At 32.1% G+C, this 12977-nt stretch overlaps 1 protein-coding gene across 5 annotated transcripts in view; it reads left to right on the top strand.

The window, feature by feature from the left end:
* The first annotated feature begins 2980 nt into the window (after positions 1–2980).
* Positions 2981–12977, top strand: part of LOC123904271 (glucomannan 4-beta-mannosyltransferase 9-like) — a 92590-nt gene continuing 82593 nt past the window's right edge. For 3 of the 5 annotated variants that reach the window (XM_045953961.1, XM_045953972.1, XM_045953974.1), the window contains exons 1-3: positions 2981–3435; positions 3895–3993; positions 4277–4529. In XM_045953961.1, the coding sequence (XP_045809917.1) occupies positions 3127–3435; positions 3895–3993; positions 4277–4529 (661 nt within the window). In that variant the 5' untranslated portion in view covers positions 2981–3126. The remainder of the gene's footprint in view (positions 3436–3894; positions 3994–4276; positions 4530–12977) is intronic. The other 2 variants (XM_045953957.1, XM_045953965.1) reach the window with 1 other exon arrangement.

The raw sequence follows: 12977 nt of genomic DNA, 5'->3' as shown, positions 1-12977 counted from the left end.
ATTATAAAAATTTAAATGTGAAATAGGCTTTTAAGGCATGTTTAGCCTATTTAAAAAGACTATATAGAGACATTTATGTAACACAGACTTTTAAATAGGTTACAAGACCAGACCAGACTTTAAAAAAGCTCAGACCAGACCAAAATACATAACATTTGATAGGCCGTAGGCCAGACTCAGACTTGAAGAAAAATCGTAGGTCAGGCTTAGGTCTATCAAGGCCTGACCTGGCCTGTTCCCAACCCTACATGCATGACCCGTTTCAAGTTCCAAATTTTTCATTTTTTATATGCATATATGTATACATATTTTTAGTTTAAATATATATATATATATATATCCCGTAAAATTTGATTGCTTAAAAAATAATATTTTACAAACCAAAACGAAATGTCATTGTTGACATAGAGTTTGAAATTGAAATATAACAAACGGGTACGTCAACTATAAAAGAATTGAAATATAAAAAAAATATCTTGCAACCCAAAAAGAAATGTCATTGTTGACATAACCTTACAAATATAAAAAAATTAAAATTAAAATTTTGAATAAAAAAAGAAGATGGCGCAAGCAGCAAAGGAAGAAAAATAAATAAGAAGAGAAGCAGGTCGTTTGTTATTGTTTATTTTAGAAAAAAAGTACTTTTTTTTTATAAAAATAATCACTTTTAATTGTTTTGCATCTGTTTGTTACAGATTTTTAAAATAATCAGCAGCTAAAAATAATCAGAAAACAGCTAAAAATGAGAAGCTACTAATTAAGGGTCCGTTTGTTACAGATTAAAAAAATAGTGATTTTGATGTAAAATAATTTAGAGATTAGTTTCTAGAGATTTTTAGAAAAGTTAAATTTACTTTGTGTTTGTTTATTATAATAAAAATCACTTTTTTAAAATAAAATAATCTTTAGTTTGTTTGGATACAACTTATAAAAGTGATTTTTTTAATTACAAGTAACTTTCTTATTTTAACATTTATTTTCTCCCTGCTCTAAAATAAAATCTATTATTTTATAAGCTACTCTTATTTTTAAGAATGTCGTACCACGTACCGGTACCAGTACCGGATACCGGTACCGTACCCGCACCTATGCAACATAGGCTATAAGTTAGTAAAATAAGCTATAAGCTCTTTCTGAAAAGACTGTTACCAAATAAGTTTTTTAGCTTATAAGTCATAAGTTATAAGACATAAGTTATAAGACCATCTCCAATGGTGTAGTACCTATTAGGTACTCATAGTATTTATTAAGTACTACCATTGGAGCAATACTCATTTGAGTACCTAATAGGTACTAGTTCTACAACAAGCATTAGTACATATTTTGTTTTCGTGGGTCCCATTTATAATGATGTATAATTATTGGTGAAATGTGTTATTGGTAGGGCTCATTTAGAACTTTTAAGAGATGTTGGGTTGGAGGGATTGAAGCTAGCATAGCTACTTTGGAAACAGTGAAGCAGATCCAAAACCCACCTGCTTCTAGTCAGTATTTATATCCATTTTTCCTCGTTATTTTGTTACGCGAGTGAAATTTGTAGCTTTGTCATATACTAATTAATACTTTTTTTGTATTGTCTTACATTTTTTTTTTGAAAACTTTGTCTTATATTAATATTAATATAAGTAACATGATATTATACTGGATATTTGAGAGTCGTTGCTGTCCCAGCTACTTCTATACATGATATTAACCAAACAAGTTTTTAATTTTATATTGTGATGTTTTTGTTGTGATATGAATAGCCGCTATACAGTACAGAACATGTGTGCAATGCATTTAATGTGACCAAGGACAATGTATGAAATGGAGTGGGATGAAAAGTGAAATGGAGTGGGATGGAAAGTTCAATCGATTAAGTTTTGCTGAGCTAAAATTTAAAAGGCTTAATTAGTAAAATGGTCCCTTAAAGATATTTTTTGTTTCAGATTGGTCCCTTAAAGAAAAAAAGGTCCAAATAGGTCCCTTAAAGAAAAAAAAGTCCGAATAGGTCCCTTAAAGACATCTCCGTTAATCAGTTTGGTCCTATTTAGACATCTTTTTAGGGACCAAACTGATTAACGGAGATGTCTTTAAGGGACCTATTCAGACTTTTTTTTCTTTAAGGGACCTATTTGGACCTTTTTTTCTTTAAGGGACCAATCTAAAACCAAAAATGTCTTTAAGGGACCATTTTACTAATTAAGCCAATTTAAAAAGATGAAGATTCAGAGTTTAAGTTTGGCGAGGAGGAAAACTAACGTAATAATTAACAATACATTGCATACTTATAATTTGGCATTAAAGAAAAGGACAATGTAATTGGGAGTTGGGCCTACAAAATTGGCTTATAAGGTGATGATTACCCTTACATATAAAAATATATTCAAGCCATTTCGCAATCGATGTGGGACTTCGAAAATGGAGAGGCTCTGATACCATTTAGAATTAGGAGTGGGGTTTAAGTCAACCCTACAAGACCGGTTTGTAATAAGATGAGGATTACCTTCAGTTATAAACACATATTCAAGTCATCTCACAGCCGATTAAGATTTGCTTTGATCCAAAAGATAATAGATTCGAGCATTTTAGGTATCAACTATCCTTCAATCTTGATTGAAAGGTTTAGAAAAATACATCTTTTATTTTTTATTTTGTAATTAAAAATATTGAAATTGAATCTACACTGTCTGATTTTAATCGAACTACTATATCGATATTCTAAATGCATGAACACAAATACTCCCTCCGTGATGATGCAATGAACCTGATATATCGATTATGTAATGCACCTGAGAAGTGAAATTTTGCTTATATTTTATCACGAAAAGTTAGTAATTATAAGTTGGAAAGTGAGATCTAAAAACATATGACAACTTGCAAGCATGTGGTAAATTTATTTAATTTTGGCCGGAAACCACATGCAGTGTGTCCTACAATAAATTGTCCTTCTAATTTTCCGAGTAACAAATTCATTAATATTTAATGTGCAAACCATGCATGTAATGTACTAAGTAACAAATATATTTATGTGCACCATAGTCCCTTATCCTTTTACTATAGTATTTTTCTTTCTGAAAAGCCTTATCCTTCTACTAGTGTTCTTTCAAGTTTCAACAACACTTTTTCAATTTGTGGCAATAAAGAATGTTCTTTATGGAGGCATTTCAAGTAGCAAGTGAAGGAGTTGTCATGCAACTTGAGTTTGTTTGGAAGCATATGAGAGAAGGTTTGGTCGTACCAATACTGACAGTGGCAGTGTTTCTGTGCCTATGCATGTTATTGATGGATTTTGCTGAGAAAGTTTTCATGGGAGTTGTCATTTGTTTTGTGAAGTTGTGTGGTAGAAAACCAGAGAAGCGTTATAAATGGGAGACTATTAAGGATGATGTTGAATTGGGTAACTCTAATTATCCAATGGTTCTTGTCCAAATTCCAATGTACAATGAAGGAGAGGTGAATGTTCGATGCTGATTTTTCAACTTTACTCTATGTCTTCAACTTTACTCTATGGCCACAATTTTTTTTATAAATAAAATCACTAGATTTATGGAATAATTGATGTATTTAATTTATATTATGAATAAATACATCAATTATTTAATGAATGTGAAAAGTGAACTCTTACTTATAAAAACACATCTCTCTCTTTAAATTTCCCATTTATATATATTCTTGTTTTTGAAAATTCGGTATCCGGTATAAGGACGGACTAAAAGGGGACTAATCTTATCGTCCACTTATGAGGTCGCATTTAAAATCAAAGTTTTTTTTTGTTCTGTATAAATTAACTTACTGAAATTGGCATCATGGAAAATCAAACCTCGAACCTTAAGATAACAACACTCCAAAGTCCGAACCCAATACCATATGCCAATCCATTTATATATATATCTATGGTTCTAATAAATGCAGGTTTATCAACTATCAATTGGTGCTGCATGTGGACTCTCATGGCCTTCTCATAGAATCATCATACAAATCCTTGATGATTCAACTGACCCAACAATCAAGGTATCTATATATGCTATAAAATTATTTAGGAAAACTCGAGTTCGATCCTTTGTAAAAATAATATTTGGTTAGACTTTTCTTACATCACGACTGATATATATATTCTTAATTTTATTTTAAATTTTTCTAAAACATTTGAGGAAATTTTGGTCTCAAATAAGATACACATGAGTTGACATAAAAACATGGACCAAAAGCCGTGACAAAAATATTTAAATAGGCTAAAAATGAAATTTGAAATATTTATAAACAATAAAAAACCGTTCAACAAAAATATTTTCAGGAGTTGGTGCAAGTGGAATGCCGTAAATGGGAAAGCAAAGGTGTTAACATAAAATATGAAGTGAGGGACAACAGAGATGGGTACAAAGCAGGAGCTTTAAAGGAGGGAATAAAGCATAGCTATGTCATGCAATGTGATTATGTTGCCATCTTTGATGCTGATTTTCAACCAGAACCTGATTTTCTCTACCAAACCATCCCTTTCCTTGTCAATAATCCTGAAATTGGTCTTGTTCAAGCTCGCTGGAAATTTGGTAATTTTTTCCCCTTCTAGAATTGCATTAGCTTCATCTATTAAGCTCACATATGCGCAAATTGTTAAGATTTTGAAAAATTAGAGAAATTGAATGAAGCTCATATATAGGCAATTGCGGCCACAATTCACTACTAGAAAACACTCATTTAGCCGCTAAATTTAGTGTTGGACCCCGACACCAACGCTACTACGATATTGCCGACATGGCAACCTCTACAACAACATTACACCGCTATTGTAGTACGATCATTACACATCACGACCACATTAGAAAATTTCAATCATATTCATTCTATCTTTTTGTTGAAAATTAAAAATGCAAAGCCACAAATCTCAACCTACATATCTATTTTAAGTATCTCTCAAATATTATTTATAGAGCAAATAATTGAATTTTAGATTATTTCACATAATAATAGCATCAATGCGCATCAAAACAACTAAAATATATGCAATGGGTAGTAACTACAATTGTTACTCCATATACGACCAAAATTTAAAACCAATAAGATCGGTTATGCATGTTTGTAAATATTATTATGAATATGATTTTGTTTTTTTTTTTGCTCTCACACATTTATAGGTTTCAAATGTGTGGAATTCTGTTGTCAAAAAAAAAAAGTGTGGAATTCTAATTTCGAACTCCAATCACTTCAATAATATCCATAATAATTATCATTTGAGCATGGGGCATTATGAATATGATTTTATTAGAGTTCGAAAATTCCATTTTGTGAAGATATGGTGATGTCACCGACTCACCCGTGATTCACGCCTCTTATACTACTATAAGTAGTATTAACATTTTTTTTAAAAAATAAAAATAAATAATCACGTGATTCACGCCTAGCTTCTTAAAAGTGAAATTCTAATTCTAATAAAAAAAACACACATGTTTATGTTCGCGTTTGGTGTATGGGTTAGGTAGGTCCCACTTGGTGCTTTAACGGCTGTCTCCAATCTCAATCCAAGCAAGTAGGCTAGTGAAAAGTGATACCGCATTCTCCGCCATCCAATTAAGATACACTCAATTTCCTTATCTTCATTTCACTCCTGTTTCTTTATGAATGAAGGACACGTGACAATTACAAATTTTAATGGGTGAGATTAAAACTCTCTTCTTCTCTATTACGTTGTGCGTTTGATCTGCTAAAAAATAAGGGACTGAACAGGACAACTTCTGCTGTGTTGTGTTTGATTTTAAAACTGTTCCTGGTACTGGACAAACTGGGGGCCAAGGGACAGGACAAAACTTGAAATTCTTGTCCCCCACAGAACCACGGGACAACTTTTTGTCCTCAACACAAGTTGTCTAAAATACCAAAATAACCTTTTTTCCACCAAACATGGTACAACACAAAATTTGTTCAATACCTTAAACGTTGTCTTTTGCTGTTCTATCTTGTACTGTCCTGTACTGTTCTGTCCAGTATTTATATTTTGCAGATCAAACGGACCCGAAATCTTCTCAGCTTTCATTCAACAGCCACCACCATGCCAAAGCTTCACCGCCGCTGTGTTTATATTCTTGTTCATCTGCAATTTCTCTCAAAACTTTGAGAATGATTGATTACGTTCAATTGTTGGAATTGTTCAATTGAATGATTGCTGCAAGGTTCAATTCGTTTCTTTCCTTGTTTTGTGAGATTGGATTTTGAAAACCAATCTATAAAACTGGTTTTGAAAACTTGGCTTGAGACAAGGGAGTCCATCTTAAAAAGCTTCAACAACAAATTTTGGAATTGTTTTTGCAAAATTAAAAACAGAAATTGCACATTTTCCAAAAATAAAACAAAACAGAAATTACAGTTTTGAAAATCAATTATAGGTTGACTACGAATAATAGCGACAACATTGGGGTTGTTCGTGACGGTGGCGGCGCTCCGGCGACGGCAAGAAGGCAAAGAGAGAAGGTGAAGCAAGATGGAAATCAGGTTGCTGTTGTTGATGGTTCTCACGATTGTTCCGTGTGGCATAGAGAAGAAGAGAGTTTCAATCTCACCCATGGATTGGGTAAACCCAATCGATCCGGTTAAACAAACTTAATCCAACTCAAAAAAGTGGGTTAGGTCGGGTTATTGGGTGAGTATGGATTTTAAAATGAAAAATCCTTAAAAAAAAATTGGATTTCGGGCAAAATCCAACTTAGACCCAAAAATCCACCGATCCACTGAATCGGTAGTGTTATGATTTTTTAAAATATTTTTCATATAAATATCAAAGATTTTTCTTCATTAAAAAAGAAAAGCAACAAGTTCAATACTCCAATTTTCAAAATAAGTTGTATGCATGTTTATTTCAAACGACAAACGTATTACTTTCCCGTACATCACAGTTTTAACGCATTGTCTCATCATCTCCTTCGAGTCTCCACTCGTCGACTTCTTTTTGTCATTTAAAAGTAGTGGTGTTAAAAAATATCATTATTTGAAAATAGTGAAAATACGTTATTTTTATGAAAAAAATATGGTGTTGATATTATCATTTTATGAGCTAAAAAAGTAGTGAAAATATGTTACTATTTTTTAAGAAAATATAAAATTTGATATTTTTATTAAAAAATTACGATGATTCATCATTTAGTTATTTAATATTAAAAATAAATAAAAAATATGGGTAACCCACAACCCGCTCAATCCAACCCGAAAATGAGTGGGTTTACCCAACCCGGCCCAATACTAAAGTGGATGGTTATTTTAGTCGACCCAATCCGGTGTGTCCTACATGGTTTGGGTCTTGGTTTTGGCTAAACTCAACCCAATCCAACACATGTACACCTTCTTGCTAATGTGTCAGGGGATTTGGATTCTCTAAATTTATTTTTCCTAAATTCATCCACATCCAAGTAGGGATGACAATGGGTAGGGTATGGTAGGGTACTATAGTACTCATCCCCATACCCGCAGTTTAAAAAAATATCCGTACCCATCCCCATACACGCGTGGGTAACAACCTTTGTACCCGTCCTCATACCCTATGGGTACCTAGGTACCCATACCCGTATCCGTTACCCACAATTTTACTAAAAATAAATTGATCAATTATAAAATATCATATCGTTTTAATATAATTAATTTTTTTTAAAAGATTTTAATGTTGCCTCGTCAAAATTATAAACAAAATTTTTACTAACCTCATGTTAAAGTTCATTTCTTTCTTGACATATTCACATTGTATTTGTATTATGTTATAAATAAATTTTTTTATTAAAAATTTGTAATAGTTTAATAGTGTTGTATTTTTTAACATTGATATACATATGTAATTATATAATAATATATATAAAATAAATAAATATATATTATCCGGATGTACAAAAAAAATAATATATATATATATATATATATATATATATATATATATATATATATATATATATATATATATATATATTATGCGGGTATGGGGCGGGGTGGGTACTAAGGTACCCGCACCCATACCCATTGAGTTTTGCGGGTAATTACCCATACCCGTGCTCGTACCCAAAATGCGGGTTTTTACCCTACCCATTCGTACATCCAAGTGAAAATGAACTAAGAAAGAGAAAATATTACATATCTATGTGCATTTAGAGCCGGGTATACGGACCAAGGTCCGCGGGCTGACCCGTTTAACCCGCAGCCCGCACGGACTTAAGACCAATTTTTTTTGGTCCGTTTACATTTTTGCCCGTGTGGGTTGGACCGTTAAAACCGCGGGTTAAATCCGCGGGTTCGCAGGTTAGCCCGTGACCCGCCTTCTTTTTTTTAAATAATTAATTACAAAATTTATCAGATATAAATAACTTGGTCCATGTCCAAATTCAACTTTTTTAACCACAAAAAAAAAAAAAAAAACAACTCAGTCTATACCCTAATTATAAAAAGCAACAACACACTCCAATTTTAATCAAGTAGACAACAACACAAAACATCAGGATTCAAGCATGTTCTTATACTTATAATATTTTGTTCTTTTTCACTATCTTTTACTTTGTCTTAGCTGTATATACATTTGCTAGTATTTAAAAGATACATGTCCAAATGGGTAGTTATTTTTCTTGGGGTATTTTCCGCTATTATGTTTTGAATAATTTGGTTATCTTGATGTGATTTAGTTAAGTTGAATCTGTTAATCTTTATATGCTTTTTTGGGTACATGTAAAAAGTTTTTCTCACTAAAATGGACAGTACAAAAATGACGATAAGAATCAGTTGATTTTAATTTTAGTTGCATTACTTCCAAAGAGAAGATAAATAAATTCAATGATATCACAAACTTTATTTATTTTTATTTGTTAGTTACAATTTATATGTTATAACATAAAATTATTAATAATATATTTTTTTAAGCTTTCATTATATCAATATTTTACTAATTTAGTTTATTTTTTGAAAAAAGTGATTTTTATTTTTATTTTTTTTGGTAATAGTCTGCGGGTTAACCGTTTAACCCGCGGGCTTATGCGGACCGGACTCGGACTTAAAATTATAACTCGTTTATATTTGCCGACGGGCTTGTTCGCCCCGTTTAATATGCGGGTTTATGTGGGGCGGGTTAAACGGGGTGGGCTAGCCCGCGTACCCAGCTCTAGCATTTATATATGTTGCAAAGACTAAAATATCCTATAGTTTTGCCTAAATGTAGGAAATTTAGGAAACTATGACTTTAGAGAATCCAAACTCGTTTTCGGGACACTCAGTATCTTAAATAATATTAGGAGAATATTAACTTCGTTTCTAACTATAAGATCTTTTTCCTTTTTTAAGATTCCTTTCAACTTTTTAAGACTATTAATTATTTCTTTATCAACATATTCTTAATTAATGTGTATTTGTTTTAGGCAAATGCTTTTGCTCGAAGACAAATCTAATATGTGCTCTAAGAGCACATTTTAAGGTGCATTTAATTAACTAATATTCCACTTAATTATCTTCAAAAATAGCAATGATCAATTTTATTAATTAAAAGATATGGTCAATTATATTTATTATCCATTTAAAAAAATTGAAAAGGCAAAATATGATTATGCTGCCAAATACTTGATGTATGTTCACGTGCTTGGTAAATTTTTTTTTGCTAGAATGCTTTTTTTTTGTCAAACCTTTTGTTTAAGCTAAAAAAAAAAATTAAATTATAAAATTCTAAAACATATTAGCAATTCAAAAGCTAAAATATCATTAACAATTGTTAACACATAATACTATAATACTCGGTTCTATTCACCAAACAAAAAAAACTTAAATGTTTAATTAAATCCAAAAAAAATAAAAACTTAAATAAAAAACTGCACCTAAACTTTTAACCGAAGAATTGAAATTAAATTCAACTTTTGCTTATATTTTAGGACGGAGGGAGTAAATATTAAAGATCTCAAAAAAGCCCTGATTGTTATGGAAAAAAGGTTTGAAAAAAAAATATATAATGGACTATATCTTTTAATTAATAAAGTTAATAAAATTTGACCAGGCGTGTGATCATACATTAAGTATTTGGCAGCAATATCATATTTTGTCTTTCCAATTCTTTTAAATGGGTAATAAATATGAACCTTATATTTTAATTAATAAAGTTGATCATTCCTATTTTTGAAGTTAATTAAGTGGGATATTAGTTAATTAAATGAACCTTAAAATGTGCCCTTAGGTAGGACACATATGTTAGCGGAACTTTTTTTTTATAATTTGTAATAAATACTTTAGAAAAAACATTAGTTCTTTTTTTTTTTGTTACAATGAAGCCAGAGAGTATCGAACTTAAGACCTCTTGCATAATACACAAACCATTTATAAAAAAATATATTTAATGTCACAAACCAATTTCTTAATCTCCGTAATTTTCTCAACAGTATTTTATATTTAGGGGTAGTAAATTTTTATGAAAATATTTGAAGTCAATGTATTAAGAATTGATATATTTCTAAGTCAAAAAAAATTTGATATATTTAAATTTTTGAATAAATTTTTTTTTTAAATTGAATGCTTAAATAGTGTTACGGGGATATTAGTTAGCATTTTTCATTCTCAATAGAGATTGCTTAGGTGTCATTACAGCTTCTCTAATATATAAATATACAGGATCAAATGATACCAACTAGTTTCACACCAAATGTTACACCTCTCAATAACTTTTTTATCGATATAAATTTTATAAAATTCACCGTTGGATTGAAAGTTTATATCATATAGATTATTTATGTAAAACTTCAGACAAATCCAAAATCATTTGATATGTTATTGAGATACATCCAAATTAACGGTTTGCGTCTTTTTTATATGTCGTTAATCTTTATGTGTCTTCACTTTTCCCGATATTTGCTTGCTTTTGGTCTTTAATTACAATAAAAACTACTCTAATCTACTACTAAAAACATCATATAATTGGTTGTAATCAGCAGATCTCGGAGAACTGAGTGAGATGGTCCCATGGGTCTCTGTTAGCTCTCCCATCGAACTGGTTCTCCCGTAATCATGCTAGGACGTTACCCTTGATGTCAAAGTTGACCGGGTCAGCTAGTTGGAAACCAAGAGATATTTGCTCCGTGTCGGATCTCTTGCAGTAGTCTCCCAACGTTCTTCTAGGTTGGGCTGCCATAGCTTCCCTCTTTTTTTTGCTCTTAGGTTCTTTCTTAGGGTTCTTTCTGGTTCAGGATCGTATTCGACGATTTCAGGATATGTTTCCTGCATACACTAAAGAAGATACCTTTAGCAACATAATTTTAAGTATTTTTGGTTGTTCTTATACGCAAAGATTCAACCACAGGGATTCCCAGGTAAGAATCTCTAGGATCGCTTAAGTACCACCATATCTTGCCTAGTCAGAATCGTCTGTTAGTTTAATTTTTGCAAGAACGGATTTTTAAACTTTTTTTGATTTTTTTGTATATTATTTTTTTCGAAATATGTACAATTCCTAAACTACGCTAATGACTTTGTAAACACAATCCCCGGCAACGGCGCCAAAAACTTGACGGTGGTTCTGCAAGTGCACAGAATCGCTACCAAGTAATAAAGTGATAGGTTTATCGTTCTCCATAGGGATTGTGCCAAAATTACTAGTTTCACTTAGGAATACATTTGCATTCGCTTTGGTGTTTGGAGATAGTTGTGTGGGTAAAAGTAAATTGCAATAATTAAAGAGCAGAAAAGTAAATTGCAAGAAAGTAAATGACTGTAAAAGTAAATGGTGCGTGTGTGTCCACGCGGGGTGGTTAAGTGTGGTCGGATCCCTCCCTTACTCCTGCTTGGTGGTTATTCCCTTGTTTTCCTCTATCAAGAATTAGACTATTAAAAATAGGTTCAAAAGCACCCTATTTCTATTACAAACTGTTCAGAGCCTAGTTAGTGGTTACCCTTACTTTGCTTAAATATCCTTGCCGCCGGTTCCACTTTTTTGTTACAAACGTTGGTATCATTACCTTTAAGGCTCCATGTGTCACAAGCTATCATGTATGCCTCTAACTAGTCCTAACTCTTCCTCAGGTAGAAATTATCGTTCGTTCTAATCCTATACTAAGACCTCAGACACAAAATTTAATGGTCTTATCTTGGCCATAGCACAACGTCCTTCATTCGGGATTACTAGCTTCGTTTCCTATGCAATATCCACTAGGTCCTTATATTTTATTCTAATGTGATCAGTATTAAAATAAATTTAAAACCAGACGATAAAAGAGTTTGAAAGTAGAAACAATTGAATTTATACCCAAATTATACAAAACCAAGTATTCGTTAGGGAGTTCCTCGACCCCACCTAACCTAGGAAAAATTAATTACAAAGACAGAAAGAAAAGAACCTTATTGGCCTTGGAGTTCCTTGGCCTCCTTGCCTCCTCCTTAGAGTTCTCCTAACTCTAGAGTGAATATTCAATGTCTCTGAATATTTCTGAAAGAATAATAGTGGAGGAGGAGGGCTCTATTTATAGTTTTTCAGCTGGGTTTTGGGCTTTTGTGCGCGTCCACTGCACCCATCGTGGCCACGATGGCGTGTAATTTTGCCTTATAGTGGCCACGATGGATCATATCGTGGTACGATAGAAGATTTCCTCAAGATTTTCTGCGTGCTTTTGCCGTCATCATCGTGCCACGATGACAAGTCATCGTGGTACGGTGAGAAAGATTTGTTGCAGATTTTCTTCAATTTAATCTGCCTTCTCATCGCGCCACGCCGGATCTCATCGTGGGTATGATGGTGCGCGCTGTTTATTACATTTTTGCCCTTTTTTGTTGCTTTTTCCACTTTTCTTGCTTCTGGGCCAAGTAACTTCCCTTTTTCAGGTATTTGCTTGCTTTTGGGCTTCAACTGCTATTAAAACTACCCTAAATTACTACTAAAAATATCATATAATTGACTGTCATCACCACCCCACTATTAAAAATACACCTTGACTAATTAAAATTTGAATTCCGAATACGAGAGTTATCAATATTTTATGTCCAACACACTTTTATTTGAATTACCTCATTGA

The sequence above is a fragment of the Trifolium pratense genome, linkage group LG1 (assembly GCF_020283565.1).
Source record: "Trifolium pratense cultivar HEN17-A07 linkage group LG1, ARS_RC_1.1, whole genome shotgun sequence".
Lineage (NCBI taxonomy): Eukaryota > Viridiplantae > Streptophyta > Magnoliopsida > Fabales > Fabaceae > Trifolium > Trifolium pratense.
Note: the sequence above shows the minus strand (reverse complement) of the source record. Positions and strands in the feature narration are given on the sequence as shown.